Consider the following 17501-nt stretch of genomic DNA (forward strand, 5'->3'; position numbering starts at 1 on the left):
TTGTATTGTGTTGGGGGGGGTGCACTGAGAGAGCTCAACCAATCTCATTGTACAGTGTTGTGCACTAATAAATAAATAAATATACATACATACATACATAATTACACAAACACACACAACACTATATATATACATACATACACACACATACATACACACACACACATATACATACACAACCATATTAAATTTTACGGTATAGTGCAGTATCAGGTTTTCAATTTCAATTATATAGAATGTAAAGGATGTATGTTTGCATTTTATTTTGATAATTGTAATGTACACTGAAGACGCCATTTAATTTCATTGTACCATGTGCAATGACAATAAAACTAAAAAAAAGATAAATAGATAGACAGGCAGACAGGCAGAGATATAGATATAGATAGATAGATATTCAATGTTCAAAAACATAAATCCTACCCAGCCAAGCAGAGGATAATAAAAAGAACTTGCAAACCATTCATGGGAGATCTCCCTTGTCTACTTGATATTCAAGAGCCAAGTCCTCCAGTTTTTCTCATAAAATTGCGGGATGAGCTTCAAAGATCCAGATTCCACAGCCTTAAGAGATAAACAGGAGAGGGAATTCTTACAGAATCTATTGTTTATCTTCTTCATAAATGTGTTTTAGACAAACCCGTACCAATTTAACACTGTCATATACCTCTACAGCAAAGCTTTTAATTTCTATGACTGGAATCAGGAGTCACAGAAGCCATAATAGCATTTGTTTTATTTTAGCTTCGCAATATATGTGGACTTGATTGCTAGGATAGTAAATCATCTTTAGACGTTTTCCAACATACCATAGGTAAAACAAACATGGCTGCCATGTATGAATATATACAGGTAGTGTTCAATTTATAACAAGTTCAAAGTTACAATGGATTTGAAAATTGGGGACTTATGGTCCAGATCCAAAGTTCTGACAGTCACCCCTCTCTGTGGTCACATCACTGCATTTTGGGCTCAGCAATACAGCCACATTTATAGCTGTTTGCAGCATCCCATGATCTTGTGACTGCAGGTTGCAACAGTTTTGCCGAAAAAACCAGCACTTACCTCCAGGTTTCGGGGAAAAAATGTGCCATAGCAAGTTTGCTCAGTACAAAAAGGTCATAAAATTGGGTCGGTCATGTGCCAGCCTATTTTCTGAATATTATGACTTACAATGATAACAGGCAGGCTCCATTATGGTCATAATTCAAGGACTGCCTGCAGATTCATTCTCAAAATAAAAATATATTGCCAATTCTTCAAACAGACCAAAATAATAATTAATTTGGAACATGGGGTTGGTAACTATTATTTAGTGTATGACAAATATATGGACTTATAGCAGGTCAAATGTTAATGTCCAGTCCACTCAGCTATCCAAGGACAGGGTGGTCTCGTGTTGAAAAATCAGACACTAGGCCATTGGTTGGTAACTATGGCAACCTTATGACCTGTGGACTCCAACTCCCAGATTTCCTGAGACTGCCACAGTTGATTCAGGAATTCTGGGAGTTGGAGTCAATAAGTCATAAAGTTGCCATAGTGGCACCCCCCCTTCCACCTCACCCCGAATTTGGAGTGTTACCTCTAAGGCGGCTTTGAGCAATGGTTTCACTTCGGATAAACCACTGGTCTTCAAGAGGATTTCACCACATCTCCAGAGCGCTGTGAGAGAGAAAATAAACCAAGAGCTCCCTTACAATCTACTTGTTCCTTTTAATTTTATTTAAGGCTCACCTTTCAGCTCAGATAAGCATGTGTACAGGTAAAAGTAAAGGTTACCCTCACACAAATGTGGTAGTCGTTCCCGACTCTAGGCGGGCGGTGCTCATCTCTGTTCAAAGCGAAGAGCCAGCACTGTTGAGGAATCTTGGTGATTCCTGTGGCGGCATGACCCTAAACGCCGAAGGCACACGGACTGCTATACCTTCCGCCAAAGGTGGTCCCTATTTTTTTACTTGCATTTTTACATGCTTTCGAATGCTAGGTGGCAGAAGCTGGGACAAGTAACAGGTGCTCACTCCATTATGTGGCGCTAGGGATTCGAACCACTGAACTTTCTAATCGACAAGCTCAGCATCTTAGCACTGAACCACTGCGTCCCACATAAGCATGTGAGGGAGCTACAAAAATTTAGAAATGAGAACAGAATGCAGTTAAAGATACAAAGCTAAGAACTAGAGGAGTTAAATCTTTAACAGTAAGGTGGACAGAAGCTTACATTATCAGTACAACTTCTAAAAGGTTACTAAACATAAAATGCTTGAATTGTACAACTAAAGCTAAGTATGGCATTTGAAGACCTTTGCAAGGTGCATTTAAGGTTCTATGGGGTCCTTGGTGCGCTCAGACATTTCATACCAAACTAGGTAATATCATCAGTTACACACTGTATATAATATGTATTTTTGTCAAATGTATTTCCCTGACCGCCTGTGACTCTTGGCAGCTTAATCTGGACCCATGACCTGAAGGAAGGGAGGCAAAGAGGGACAGCCCAATATAAACATTCAGGGTCCCATTACCTGCAAACAGGAAGGGCTAAGCAATGCTCTTCGCACCCCGATAGAGCCCTTTCTCCTCAAAGCAGCCAAACACCTTCTCTCGAGCCAGGACTCGATGCAATCCCTGGAAAAGGAAGCACCCATGTCCAAACCAACTCAGTGGCATCTATTCATACTATGGCAATGGTTGGGCTGCCTCTTCAAAGGGGCAACCCCACCCCCCAAACACATGTTCAGCTATCTTGAGTCATAACAGAAATATTAGTAAAGGTAAAGGTTCCCTTTGCACATATGTGCTAGTCATTCCCACCTCTAGGGGTGCTGCTCATCTCCGCTTCAAAGCCAAAGAGCCAGCGCTGTCCAAAGACGTTCTCCGTGGTCATGTGGCCGGCATGACTAAACGCCAAAGGCGCATGGAACGATGTTACCTTTCCACCAAAAGTGGTCCCTATTTTTCTACTTGCATTTTTACGTGCTTTCGAACTACTAGGTTGGCAGAAGCTGGGAAAATCACTAATGGGAGCCCACTCCATTAGGCGGCATTAGGGATTCGAACCGCTGAACTGCCGACAAGTCCAAAAATGGTCTTACCTGCACCCATTCTCCACATTCTGCGGTCATCATGCCGTTTTCTGCAATAACTGAAATGAGCGGCAAATTGTGCCTCTGGGCCAGTTTGTAATCAACGTGGTTGTGTGCCGGAGTGACCTTCACAGCCCCTGAAAGATGGTGGGAAGTCCCAAGTTGAGAGGTATCCCTCAAGGCAAGCATTTGCAAAACCCACATTTGGCTTCTGCCAGGTGGAGTGAGGTGTGTTTCTCACCTGTGCCCATCTGCGCTCCACAGCTTCATCCGTAATGATAGGAAGGAGACGTCCGGTGAATGGGTGGCACACTCTCTTGCCATGCAAGTGCTGCCAAAAACATGCAAGAAAGACAGTTCAGGTCATATACATGTTGGGTCAAGGGGTTCTCCCTGAAATAAATATATGGGCAAAATATTTGTGACAATATGGCCTCCCATAGACTCAACAGGGTAGAATACACAAAGCTGCTTTTTCGGTTCTAGGCTATAAAGTGATAAAGGCCAGTATTAGGGCACTGATTTTTCAGGATCTCGCTAAAGCGATGTTTCTCAACCTGGACAGCTTTAAGATGCGTGGACTTCAACTCCCAGAATTCCTCAGCATCTTCCCTGGCAGATGCCTGGCAGAGTAGAAATCCATGCATCGTAAAGTTGCCAAGGTTGAAAAACATTGCTTTAGAGCAGTGTCTCTCAACCTTGCCCTCCTGCAGAAGTATGGACTTCAATTCCCAGCATTGCTGGTTGGGGAATTCTGGGGCTTGAAGTCCACACATCCTGAGGTGGCCAAGGTTAAGAAACACTGCTTTAGAGTAAGGATGGATCAACTGAAATCCAGAGTTTTATATATGGCTCCCCAAATCTCTTTTGGCAGTTTTTATATGTTCTAAAATCATAGGGCAAAATTTCATGACAAATCACTAAATTACACCATGTAGGTTATTTTTTTAAGTGTAAAAATGGTATGATAGGCTCCCAAAGGTTTAATACTTTAATACTTTCTTTCTGATACTCCCACACCAACATGGAGTTGAGGTGGCGCAGTGGTTAGAGTGCAGTACTGCAGGCTAGTTCAGCTGAGTGCTAGCTGCAGTTCGGCAGTTCAAATCTCACTGGCTCAAGGTTGACTCAGCCTTCCATCCTTCCGAGATGGGTAAAATGAGGGCCGAGATTATTGGGGGCCAATAAGCTGGCTCTGTAAACTGCTTAGAGGGCTGTAAAAGTACTATGAAGCGGTATATACGTCTAAGTGCTATTGCTATTTTCTCCCTCCAGAGACGCCATATATCTCATCAAATCTCTTGTAGTCTTAGAACTTGAGAGTGGGGGATAGAAGTCCTCCAATTATGTTCTTCCTGGTCAAGGCTCTCAATCAGAGATAACCCTTTAACCCTATCATTTAAGATGGCTTCCTTTATTTTTCAGTCTTTCCTTAAGAAAGAAAAGGCTCCAAGCCATTACAATTACAAGATAGAGTAACATTCAATCTGGTCTCAGGATGGACCAAAACTTCCTTTTACTCAGAAAGGAGAATCTGTGCAGAAGTGCCTTACCAAATAGCGTGAGTCATCTGGGTGAATGGCAACGGCCACGTCACCAAACATTGTCTCAAGACGGGTGGTGGACACAGGAAGTTCCATGCCTGTTTTCACCAAAGAAAGATAAGTGTCATTGGAATGAAAAATAAATAAATTAAAAGAATCGTCCAACATTATTGTTAACTGTCTTTTATTTTCTGATTGTTTGCCACCTAGTTACTTCTTTGAAATGGCTGGCTATAAAAACCGAATAAATAGACAAACAAATATTATTTTGGTTATTTGCCTGTGGCCTTCAGCACTGCTTAAGGTTAGCATCATGCCTCAGGGAGGCCAACTCACTCTCTTCTCCTTCTACTTGGTAAGCAAATGTCTCCAATACTCCAAACAGCACTTTGTCCTCAAGTCCAGGTACAGAGAGCTTTGTCCGTCCTTCTATCTGTCTATTCTCCACCTGCCAGGAATATAATCTATCAGTTTCTAGTCTCTAAATATGACCAAAGTCCTTATTTTGGGCTCTACTCCAACCACATACCTCAATGTCAGAAATGGCGGACTGCAAAGCACAGGACCAGTTCACCAGGCGCCTGTCTCGATATATCAGGCCTTGTTCGTGGAGTTGCACAAAAGCCTCTGTCACAGCTTCAGAGAAACGCTGGACAAGGGGAGGATGATAATTGTTACAATAAACCACTCTTCTATTCTCAAAAAAAAAAAAAAAAAAAACCCAACCTGGAACCTGGAACTGCTCAGCATTACCAAATTACGAAAAACAGTGAAAAATGGACGAAAAAGAAGGCCAAAGTCAGCTGGCCAGCGCACCCATGCGTGCTGGAGCTGACAGGGAAATTGGAGTCCTAGGAGGGACCTTGGAGGGATCTTGGAGGGACACGTGAAGTGTTAATACCACTTTATAATGCCTTGGTAAGGCCACACTTGGAATACTGCATTCAGTTTTGGTTGTCACAATGTAGGAAAAATGTGGAGACTCTAGAAAGAGTGCAGAGAAGAGCAACAAAGATGATTAGGGGACTGGAGACTAAAACATAAGTAACAGTTGCAGGAACTGGGTATATCTAGTTTAATGAAAAGAGGGACTAGGGGAGACATGATAGCAGTGTTCCAATATCTCAGGGGCTGCCACAAAGAAGAGGGAGTCAAGCTATTCTCCAAAGCACTCGAGGGCAGAACAAGAAGCAATGGGTGGAAACTAATCAAGGAGAGAAGCAACACAGAACTAAAGAGAAATTTCCTGACAGTTAGAACAATTAATTAGTGGAACAGCTTGCCTCCAGAAGTTGTGAATGCCCAACACTGGAAGTCTTTAAGAAGATGTTGGATAGCCATTTGTCTGAAATGGTATAAGATTTCCTGCCTAGGCAGGGGGTTGGACTTGAAGACCTCCAAGGTCCCTTCCAACTCTGCTACTGTATTGTATTGTGTTATAAATGCCTTGCGTGCCCTAACAAATGGCTCTGCCTGCCACCTGTTAATTTGGTGATGAGGAACAATTTAATTTAATTAAGGCAAGGCATAGTCTTAATGTCCCTGCCAAAATCCCAAAACAGAAAACACTCAATTTGAGAACCAATGGGATTAGAAAGTGATTCCTTAAGTGGAATATGAAATCTGAATGGAATTTCATTTATAAATCTACATCTTTCTCTTGAATTTCACATTTAGTTTGGTAAAATTTCCTGTTGCTATTGACTTTTGCTCCTTTCCTCAGCTATTCTCAGGGTATCAGCTGAAAGCCATTTTTGTCTCCTTTTCTTTCTTATAATGTAGATTAGTTTCAATTGCTTCATCTTTAACAATACCACACAATTTGGTCCAGAGTTTTTCAGGTATTTGTGAAATTTGGACCATCAAATCAGTATCATTGGTACATGCAAGCCCCTTCACCACTTCAAGGTAATGATCCACGCAGGAGTTTTTGCATTTTTGCACTTTATGCCTATGCAAAATGAGAATGGACATTTACAGATAGTCCTTGATTATGACTAGCTGCTTAATGACCATTTGAAGTTATGAGGGATACTCAATTCCGACAGCCAGGACCCATCCTGCAGTCACATGACTGAGTTTCAGACACTTGGCAACAGTCCCAATTTATGACTGCTTACAGCATCTTATGGCAATATGATCACAATTTATTACATTTCCTCCCCCCAAAATTGGTATTTATTTCTAGGTTTTGGCAAAACCACACCATATCAAGCAATGGGTTCTCTTAACGACTGCAGCATTTACTTCATGAGTGTGTCATCCATTTTACGGCCAATATGTATGTTAATGACGGCTGCAAATGGGTCAGTCGTGTAGGTGACTCACTTTACAACCATCATAACTTATGAAAGAATCTGTTACAGTTGTAAGTCGAGCTACTTGGGCGCATGTACTCTAACCTAGGCTTCCCAAAAGCATGAAGCAAACTCTTTGTCCTGACAAAAAAACCCTTTTGTTAATTTACTGTGAATTCTGCTCATCCAGCAAAGTCTTTCAAGGGAGGATTTACAGTCACAGACCTTATCTGGCTTGAAGAGCTGCTAGGCCAATATCTGCAAAACTTGGCAAGGAGTCTCAAGAGAGTCACGAACCAATTAAGCGAGTTAATTGTCTCCAACAAATGCCACTCCCCTTTCGCTCCTCTTTTATTTCCTCTGGGTGGGGCCATTCATCATCCACCTGTGGCCTTAATCCCAAATGTTCTTTAGCTGTTCCCTTGGCCTGGCAACTCTGCGCATGCGCAAGCTGGGAACAGGCTCCAGCTGTTCATCTGCTTCACTGATGTCTGACTCTGAAGGCGGCCGATAACTGGCATACAGTTCTGACCCCCTCTCTGCCTCGACACAGAGCCTCATCAGAGCCTTCCCCAGACTCCAGGACTGGCCCATGTTCCTCCCCAACCTCCTCACTTTCCGCTGCAAGCTTTGCTGACCACTGGCGTGCCGTAACAATATTTTACACACCGCAAAGCTTACCATGGACAGATGCTGCATACTAAATCTGCTAAGTTTTAAATCGAGGGTTTGTTGTGTTTAATCTCTGAAAGTGAGGAAAGAATATAGCAATCCTGACCCACAGAAAAAAAATTGCCCATGAAGATAGCAACTACTCACTGAGTCCATAGTGAAGCAGGCTCTGTCCCAGTCCAAAGATGCTCCCATCTCTTTCAGCTGTTTGAATATTTCATTCCCTTTCCTGATATTGCAGAAAGAAAAAATAAATCTTTTTTGGTCAGAAATCCCAAGAAAAATACAAAGCATTTGACAGTGTTAACTGTTCAGGGAGAGGAGCAGGTGCCTCTATGCATACATGCAAACGCACCAATGGGGCTGCGAGCGTGCACTCGATGCAAATCAGCCGTGGTCGCGTGATGCTGGCAATGCTAGCCGAGGTGGCGCAGTGGTTAGGGTGCAGTACTGCAGGCCACTTCAGCTGACTGTTATCTGCAGTTCAGCGGTTCTAATCTCACCGGCTCAAGGTTGACTCAGCCTTCCATCCTTCCGAGGTGGGTGAAATGAGGACCCAGACTATGGGGGCAATATGCTGACTCTGTAAACCGCTTAGAGAGGGCTGAAAGCCCTATGAAGTGGTATATAAGTCTAACTGCTATTGCTATTGCTATGTGGGCAGTACGTGCACACAAGTGCATGCACAGGCCAGCCACTCACACTGCCCGGTGGCCAACAGGCCACGGCCATGGCCCACAGGTTGGAGACCCCTACTTCAAGAAACTCAGACCACTGTTAGTTCAGAAAATTGTCACCTCCACTTCCATCCAAACACTGCAGCCTCTTCACCTCCTCATACTCACTCCTCAATCCACTTCCAAACTTCCTGGAGAAATTCATCACGTGAGAGATTTTGCCGCAAAACTCCCCGTTCTTTCCAAATCTTTTTTTCTACCACTGCCTGGTCAGGTCAAGAAAGACATAAAAACTTGTGAGAGATTCACTAGTGAGATGAAGAATCTATCCAAATAGTATACAAATAGTCCTCGACTTACGACCACAGTTGAGCCCAAAATTTTCCACTGCTAAGCAAGGCAAGTGAATTTTGCTCCATTTTATGACATTGCTTGTCACAGTTTTTAAGTGAACCACTGCATCTGTTAAGCTAGTAACACACTTGTTAAGTGAATCTGGCTTCCCCACTGACTTTGTTTGTCAAAAGCTCACAAAAACTGATGATCCCGGGATCCTGCAACCATCATAAATACGTGCCGGTTGCCAAGCATACAAATTTTGATCATGTGACTTATAGGGATGCCGCAACAGTCATGAATGTGAAAAGCTAGTCATAAGGCACTTTTTGCAGTGGTATGATAACTTCAGTCACTAAATGGGTGGTTGTAAATCAAGGACTACCTGTGTATTTAAATGTGCTGAGATTTCTTTTATGCTTTCTGGTTGGATTCTGCCAGAATAAGGAGTCTCCCCCTTGGGGCAAATTGTTGTGTTAAAATATGCACATGGCTGTATATACACATCCATACCATTTCCCACTCCAAGAATCCTTCCAGTTAATTCTAAACAGGTTAGAATCCTTACAGGAAGCAGAAGACTTATCCATGGTTATTCAGGGTTAAAAGATTCAGCTTTGAACTGCTGATTCTCACCTGAGTTGCAATTCCAGCATGATCAGAACCTGGAAGCCATAGAACTCGATAGCCTTGCATTCGTCTCCTGGAACACATCAAAAGAAGCAAATCTATGTATAATTGTAAGCATTGACCATGTTATACTGGTAAGACTTTTTATATGTTAAATGGACTAATGATGATGTAATGAATAATTAATACATATATGAATTGAACGTGGCACGACAAAAACGCGTTCCACTAAAGCGCACCCGATTAAACCGCGTCGCTGACGTCATCAGCAGCGCGACAACAGCGACCGTGGAGAAAAAATGGTGCTTTAAGAAGCGCTTTGAAAGCAAGCCGATTCAAGTTAAGGTAAGGGTTAGGTTTAGGGTTAGGGTTAGGTTAAGGGTTAGGGTTAGGGTTAGGTTAAGGGTTAGGGTTAGGGTTAGCATTAGGTTAAGGGTTAGGTTTAGGGTTAGGTTTAGGGTTAGGTTAGGTTTAGGGGGGTTAGGTTTAGGTTTAGGGGTTAATTTTAGCTTTAGCGTTCACAGCGTGCTTTTTTCGTCACGCTGTGATGACGTCAGCTACGCGGTTTCGTCGAGCGCAGTTTAGTCGAGCGCGGTTTTGTGGTGGAACCGAATTGAAATGTTGAATAACTACTTGGATTAGCAATGGGAAATTATTTCTGGAGTTGAATATGTTACACTATAAGTATTGTATACTCTATGGATGATCATATTAGCAGTAATTTGTACACATAATGCTCAATTATAATGATGTATTTAGTTATGTTTGATGGATAACTAGTGAACTTATTTTTAATTGTAAAAACTGATGCACAAAAGTTTGTAACCAAACGACATGCTTGACGAAATTGAGGAAAGTTTTTTTTATGTGTGTTTTGTTTTTGTTGGTTTTAAAAATTATATATATAGATATATATATATATATATATATATATATATATATATATATATATATATATATATATATATATATATATATATACACTTTAAAGTCACAACCCCTGGTATGCCCAAGTATGGGAGGAAGGTCACACTTCCACTCTCTGTCATTAGGCTCGTCACAAGAGACGAGCCTAATGACAGAGAGTGGAAGTGTGACCTTCCTCCCATACTTGGGCATACCAGGGGTTGTGACTTTAAAGTATATACCTCCCACCCTGGCTGGCTGATAAAGGAGTCGTTCTCTGTAGCTCAAATGGTTAACTCCCTGCCTGGGAGGCAATAGAGCACAGGTTCGATTCCCAAAAAAACAAAAAAAAAAAACTTGGGTATGGCTAGCTGATGAGAGCTAAATAGCTTGAAATAGATCTATACTAGTCTCCCTTTATTTATTTATCAGTATAAATATACATATATATATATATATATATATATATATATATATATATATATATATATATATATATATATATATATATATATTTTTAAGAAAAAAAGAAGAAGCAAATCTAGAATTCAACTCTCTTCTTTAAAAGTTCCATATCCTTAGATGGCTTTTAGATTCAAACAGAAATGCCCAAAATGCAGAGGAACAGGAAGGGGAAAGGACTGTGGTCAGCTAAGGCAATATTTCTCAAACTTAGATTTAAGATGGGTGAACTTCAATTCTGGCTGGGGAATTCTGGGAGTTTAAGTCCATCCATCTTAAACTTGGCAAGGTTGAGAAACACTAAATTAAGGAATGGGTTGTCCCTCACTTGAAACTGAGGCCAAATCATTGCCAATAGACGCAAATGAACCACATCAACTCTAATTTCTCAGGAGTGATGCCATATTTTGGTCTTCGTCGGTCTTTTTATAGATATCTCTATTTCTCGGTGGCATGGCATAATCAAATGTGGGGGTCATTGCTATTAATGCTAGAATATCTGCACAGCCATTTTCCAAGTCTTCAGAAACACACTTACCATCGTACCAAAGCATCTTCAATAGCCACAGTAAAGGCATGCCCCAAGTGAAGGGATCCTGTGACATTAGGTGGTGGAAGAGAGATAGAAAACGTTTCTGGCTTTCTGTGGGGCAGGTGTTGCTGTCAAAAGAGGAACTGGATTTAGCATCGGTCCGAGTTCGCCTCCATACCATCCTTGAGGCTCCATGCTGGTACTAAAAACCCTGACATTCTTAAAAATGTGAGGGAAGGACTCTTCTTCTCCAGTTTGTTTACAAACTGAGCATGAAAACAGTTTGACTTGCATTTCCCACAGAGAAACATGAACCATTCCTGAGTGAGAACAAATTCCGTTCTTAACCCATTTAATTCAAATTTGTACGGGTAGTCCTCGACTTACGACTGTCATTGACACAGGAATTACGGTCATAAATCACACTAGTAGTAGGTTATTATATGATCCACCCAATTTTATGACACTTTTTGCAGCAGTCATTAAGCAAGCCCACCACAGTGCACAATGGGCATTTTTTTTGCCAGAAATTGGAAGTAAAAGTTGGTTTCCTGGCACAAAAATGTTGTAAATTGCAGTCTCATGACTGTGGGATGCTGCAAGTCGACATAAATGCAGTCCAATTGTTGAATGCCCCAAGTGTAAAAATCGCCTGATCGCAAAGGGGGGTCTGTTTGACTCATCATATCCAAGGAATACCACAGATGCATGCAAAATCACATTAAACACTTCCTCTATCCTCAGTCAATTGGCTTGGAGGACTCAAATAGTTACTATTATGAGAAAAGGAAGAAAAAAGTTTTACCAACTTTTTCACCTGTCAAAAGTTGGAACACGTAGACAAAATCTAATATTAATAATTTTACAGAAACATTTTTTTTACCTGGCATTCTGGTTTAAAAAAACCTTCTTTCACCCACCAAGGATACCAAGCAGCTTCAACATAGCGAGGACTATAGGAGGCGGGCAAAGGGGCTGAGGTATCTGCGGGAAAGAAAGCCACGCTAAGATCCCATAATTAAAACAGGCACTTGTGCAATCTGTATGTCCGAAATTTTGCTATATGAGTGCAGCAAAACTGAGCACAGGACACCGAAACCACCATTTTAAAATTCTCAGCTTTCAGATGTTAATAAGGATATTACCGGTAGCACTGATGACCAAGTCAAGAACATCTGGAGAACATCTGGATAGAATCTCAGATCTTTAACAGCATGACAAAAGAGAAGCATAACTCTATGCAAAAGTATGCTAACTGAGCATAGAAATATGCTAAAATATTGGTAATATAAAATCAGGCCCCATAGACAATTTAATGCCACAAAATTCATTAGATCAGGGATGTCAAACTCAATTTCATTGAGGGCCACATCAGAGTTGTGTTTGACCTCGGGGGAGGGCGGGGAGGCAATAGCAATAGCAGTTCAACTTATATACCGCTTCATAGGGCTTTCAGCCCTCTCTAAGCGGTTTACAGAGTCAGCATATTGCCCCCACAGTCTGGGTCCTCATTTACCCACCTCGGCAGGATGGAAGGCTGAGTCAACCTTGAGCCGGTGAGATTTGAACTGCTGAACCGCCGAACTGCAGTTAGCAGTCAGCTGAAGTGGCCTGCAGTACTGCACTCTAACCATTGCGCCACCTGGCGTGGGCAGGTTGGGCATGGCCAGCTCAACATCACTCGTGTTGGTGATGCCTGAGCACTCTGCCAGAGAAAATGGGCTCCTGAGCTCCATTTCCGGCTGCGACGACCTCCTGCAACCCTCTGCCTACGAAAACAGAGCTCAGGAGGATCTGCGTGCAGCCCTCACGAGCTCTGTTTTCGCTGGCAGAGGCACTGTGGGCCAGTCCTTCACTTCCAGGGTGGCCCTGCTGGCCAGATCTAAGCACCCCACAGGCCAGATCCGGCCCCAGGGCCTTGAGTTTGACACCCGTGTATTAGATGTTCAAATTTAAGTAAATCAAATTATTAAATTTGCTGTAGTTGCCCACTCTACTGGATTCTAGATAAAATATGAAGTTTAGAAATCAAATTAAATTCAGAGAAATAGGCAGCCTGGACTAAAACAACCAAAATGATAAACCATACAACCAGGACCCCACAGATATATTAATGAAGAAATTAATTCCAGATATGGGAACAGAGCCAGGTTTTAAGGTTGATTGGCAGTTTCTTCTACAAATTCCCTTACTCATTTGACACACTCTTTGAAATAAACATTTTTCTGGGGAAAAAATTAATGAAACATCCAGTCATTGGCCTGTGCATACTTTTTATATGGGACAAAGAATTCTTGGCACATTAAAAAGGACACATTGGTCTCATCTTTGTTTTTTGTACATCACTATGAGTTTAGAATGGGGGGTATCAAATAAACTGCTTTCCCAAAGTAGTCTGGATAAAATAGAAGCAGGAAGAGTGATATTTTTCTAATCAATTGCCTAATAATCTTTCAGACAGCTAAACATACGAAAGGGAATTTAATACAAATGTATGGACGCAGTAAAAGTGGTACGGATCTCAACATTAGATCTAATTCTGGCTATATCATGGCTCCATTCCTTTCTTGTCTAGCTTTCTACCTAGGCTTCTCCAAAAAGCATGAAGCAGATTCCTGGTCCCGATAAATCCCCTTTTATTAAATGAATGTGAATTCTCTCAAAGCCCTGGTAAACAGTCTTTCAAAGGCGAGGTTATGACCACAGACCTTATCTAGCTTGTAAATCTGCCATGCAAATACTTTCCAAATGTGGTGCTGTGCAAGGAAAGACTTGACACAGTTTCTGAGATTCACGGACAGATCTTCACACTCCTGAAACGAATCTAACGACCAAACGAATGTATTGATTCCTGCAAAAGCCCACTCTCCTTTCGTTCCTCTTTTATTTCCTATGGGAGGGGCCAATCACCGTCCACCTGTGGCTTTATTCCCAAGTCGACCCTGGTTTCTTAGCTGTTCTTTTCTTCTGGCAGCTCTGCACATGCGCACACTGGGAACAGGCTCCAGCTGTTCCTCTGCCTCACTGCTGTCTAGCTCCGAAGGCAGCTGAGAACTGCCAGACGGCCTTGGCCCTACCTCTGCCTCCAACACAGAGCCCTCATCAGAGCCTTCCCCAACCTCCAGGACTGGCCCATGTTCCTTCCCAACCTCCTCACTGTCCGACTTTGCTGTCAGCTCTGCTGGCAGGCCACATCTAGTCCTTTTCTTTACTAGCCAGATTATGGAAAGCCAGAATTTCATATTAGCCACCTCTTCCACAAAGAAATATAAGCTAAATTTCTTTTTGACAGCATTAAAAAGAAAAGGGAAATCCTGGAAGCCCATTTGAACCAGGCTATTCCTGCCCTACCTTTTTTCTGTCCAGTTATAGTTGGGATGTCATATTCCGCAATGTTTTTTGAGGAAAGGGTCTTGTCTTGATTTGAAGGTTCCTTCAAAAAGGAGGAGAAAAAGAAAGGAGGGAGTGTGAAAAAGTTTTTAAAACAGGAAGCAGTCCTTTTCTTGTTTATTTACAGGTAATGTTCGACAGAACCATGATTGAGTCCAAAATTTCTGTAACTGAGACAATTGTTAAGTGAATCACTACAGTTGTTAAGTTAGTAACATGGTTGTAAAGTGAATCTGGCTTCCCCACTGACTTTGCTTGTCAGAAGGTTGCAAAAGGGGATCACATCACACCCATTTCCCAACACTCCAGTTGTCGTAAATATGAGTCACTTGCCAAGTGTCTGAATTTAGATCACATGACCATAAGAATGCTGCAATGGTCATAAGTGTGAAAAATCATTGTTTCGCTTTTTTCAGTTATGCTGTAACTTCAAATGGTCACTAAACAAACTGTTGTAAGTCGAGGATTACCTGTATTATTTATTTGGCTTGTATAATGCCAAATCCTGTAGGACACATAGCCGTTAATCATGAAGTGTTAAGCCACCCATGGTAAATAACGAAACACTAAAATAAAATAATGTCATTGTGCCAATTCTAAAATCCTAAAAATAATGTATTCAGTCCCGTGCAAATTTATCAGCCTATAATGTATTCAAATCATGATGGCATCAATTAATTGACAAGCTGGACCATAGGAGATATTGGAGATTAGTGGTAGAAGGTGGTAGGTACTAGGCACCCAGGAGAGGGTGCTGCATCCCAGGGAAGCAAGAGACAGCAAGTTGAAATATATATCTGTTCTGGCCCCACTCCACCCGGTAATGAACACAGACACAGGCTTAGCTGTTTGCCACTCTTTATTCACAGCAATTATAATCCTTTTGGCTGAAAGCCCAGACACGACTCACTGGCAAGAAGTTGGCAGCAACCCAGACTCCAACAGACATGGGAACGCAAGGCAGACCAGACAAGGAGTTCTCCAGATTACTACGAACAGTTATGTCCTGCAAAAGGACTCCTTCCGAAGTCTCTTCTTATATACTCTCTTGGGAGGGGCCAAGCCACAACCACTGGGCTTGATTATCTCTTATGAGTCTGTCTCTGTAAGTGCTGCTCCTTTCTCCGCCCTCCGTTGTCTGGTGTCAGGGACAAACTCCCTTTGATCTTCCCCACTGCTCCATGCCTCAGGTGCCTCCTGGTGGCCAACCAGCCTCTCTGGTCCCTGCTCTGAGTCTGCACCCTGCCCAGGGTCCTCCACATCTTCCATAGCAGACTCATAGGGGTCCTCACTATCGGAGTCCATCGGCAGCTCCAATGGCTCCTGCTGGGCCACAACATGTATCTATGGAAATTCTCAGTCATGCAGTCATGGCTGTCCCAAAGGTGCTTTTTCAAGAGGCAACTGGATTTTCTGCTTTTCTTTGAAGATATTTCACTTCTTATCCAAGAAGCTTTTGCAGCTCTGACTGGATGGTAGAATCCTTCCATTCCCCACATTGTAAAGTTACTGGGGGGAATGTATTGCTGTTTACTGTTCTCTCTACATCTTTGTATTTACCAGGGATTGTGTGTAGGTCTAGTTCAGATGGATGTGAAAAACAGCTGACAAACAATATTTGTTGCAGCCAGTAATCAGAATGCCACAACTCTACCATCAATGTGATAAAATCATGGCAAGTTCTATAAACAATAAAGACTAGACTAGACTAGAATAGACTAGAATAGAATAGAATAGAATTCTTTATTGGCCAAGTGTGATTGGACACAGAAGGAATTTGTCTTTGGTGCATATGCTCTCAGTGTACATAAAGAAAAGTAAAATAGAATACATTCATCAAGAATCATATCATACAACACAGTGATAGTCATAGGTTACTAATAAGCAAAAATCATACTAGGAAACAAATAAAACAATATAAATTGTGAAGATACAAGCAACTTATAGTCATAAGTGGGAAGAGATAGATACCAGGAAGGATGAGAAGAATAATAGTAATACAGTCTTAGTAAACTCTTCCTAGCCTTGAAAGGGAGATATTGATGTTTTTTTAAAAAAAATCAAGCCATTATTTTTGACCAAATTAATAACCAAACATCAGTTGCCATTAAGCCAGTGTTTCTCAACCTTGGCAACTTGAAGATGTCCGGACTTCAACTCCCAGAATTCCCCAGCCAGCATTCGCTGGCTGGGGAATTCTGGGAGTTGAAGTCCGGACATCTTCAAGTTGCCAAGGTTGAGAAACACTGCATTAAGCAGTCTTACCTTGGGCCCAGCAGCCACCTGAGCTTCAATAGCCTCCATCTTCTTCCACAACCGCCTTTGTCTTTGTTCCTTATTTTTCAGATGGTCCATTTTCCCCACTTGCTTATTAAGATCGGGCTTGCTTCCTTGGGAATAACTCCTCCTCCATCCACCAAATCCATCCCAACTCCTCTTCTCTGCCCAGAGAAGCAGACGGCAAACAACGGACATATTCCGATGGGAGGCAGAATTAAGATGGGCTGAAGGCATGTTTGAATATAGGTGTGCTCAGTCCTCTTGCACATGTGTAGAAAAAAGCACGCCGCCTTTCTTCCTTTGGTTCCAAACACATGCTTCCAATAGTCACTTTTCCATCCCTTATAATGCTGATGGAGCCTATAGAAATAAATACCAAAGAAATCATATAAATTAAGGTTACACAAAAGGTTGGGGGCCACTGGTCCAGATCAGGAAACAGACCCTACAAGTTTAAAAAAAAACACTAAGCTTTGTTGAGTTAAGACTTAGGAATGGAATCTTGCTAGTCCACTGATATTTTCTCTTCCCATCCTCTTACACTCCTAGAGTTAAGGGGGAACCAGACTAATAATTGTTTTCCTTTCCCAGGACTTAAGGCAGACTTCTGTCCTTTTTTCATTTTGCAATCTCTTTTATATGGCTCCTGAAGACCAGGGGTGTCAAACTTGATTTCATTGAGGGCAGCA

General features: G+C 42.0%; 1 protein-coding gene across 1 annotated transcript in view; it reads right to left on the reverse strand.

The window, feature by feature from the left end:
- The window catches only part of LOC116504371 (valine--tRNA ligase, mitochondrial-like), a 36815-nt gene extending 19694 nt beyond the window's left edge, over positions 1-17121 (reverse strand). Inside the window, 19 exon segments of the mRNA XM_032211351.1 lie at positions 488-577; positions 1600-1641; positions 1643-1665; position 2389; positions 2526-2556; positions 2559-2628; positions 3096-3223; positions 3328-3342; positions 3345-3417; positions 4640-4728; positions 4967-5078; positions 5160-5279; positions 7747-7828; positions 8445-8542; positions 9249-9315; positions 11149-11270; positions 12026-12126; positions 14494-14575; positions 16798-17121. Of these exon segments, the coding sequence (XP_032067242.1) occupies positions 488-577; positions 1600-1641; positions 1643-1665; position 2389; positions 2526-2556; positions 2559-2628; positions 3096-3223; positions 3328-3342; positions 3345-3417; positions 4640-4728; positions 4967-5078; positions 5160-5279; positions 7747-7828; positions 8445-8542; positions 9249-9315; positions 11149-11270; positions 12026-12126; positions 14494-14575; positions 16798-17046 (1595 nt within the window). The 5' untranslated portion in view covers positions 17047-17121.
- Between the last annotated feature and the right edge of the window lie 380 nt (positions 17122-17501).

This window comes from Thamnophis elegans, chromosome 2 (assembly GCF_009769535.1).
Source record: "Thamnophis elegans isolate rThaEle1 chromosome 2, rThaEle1.pri, whole genome shotgun sequence".
Classification (NCBI taxonomy): domain Eukaryota; kingdom Metazoa; phylum Chordata; class Lepidosauria; order Squamata; family Colubridae; genus Thamnophis; species Thamnophis elegans.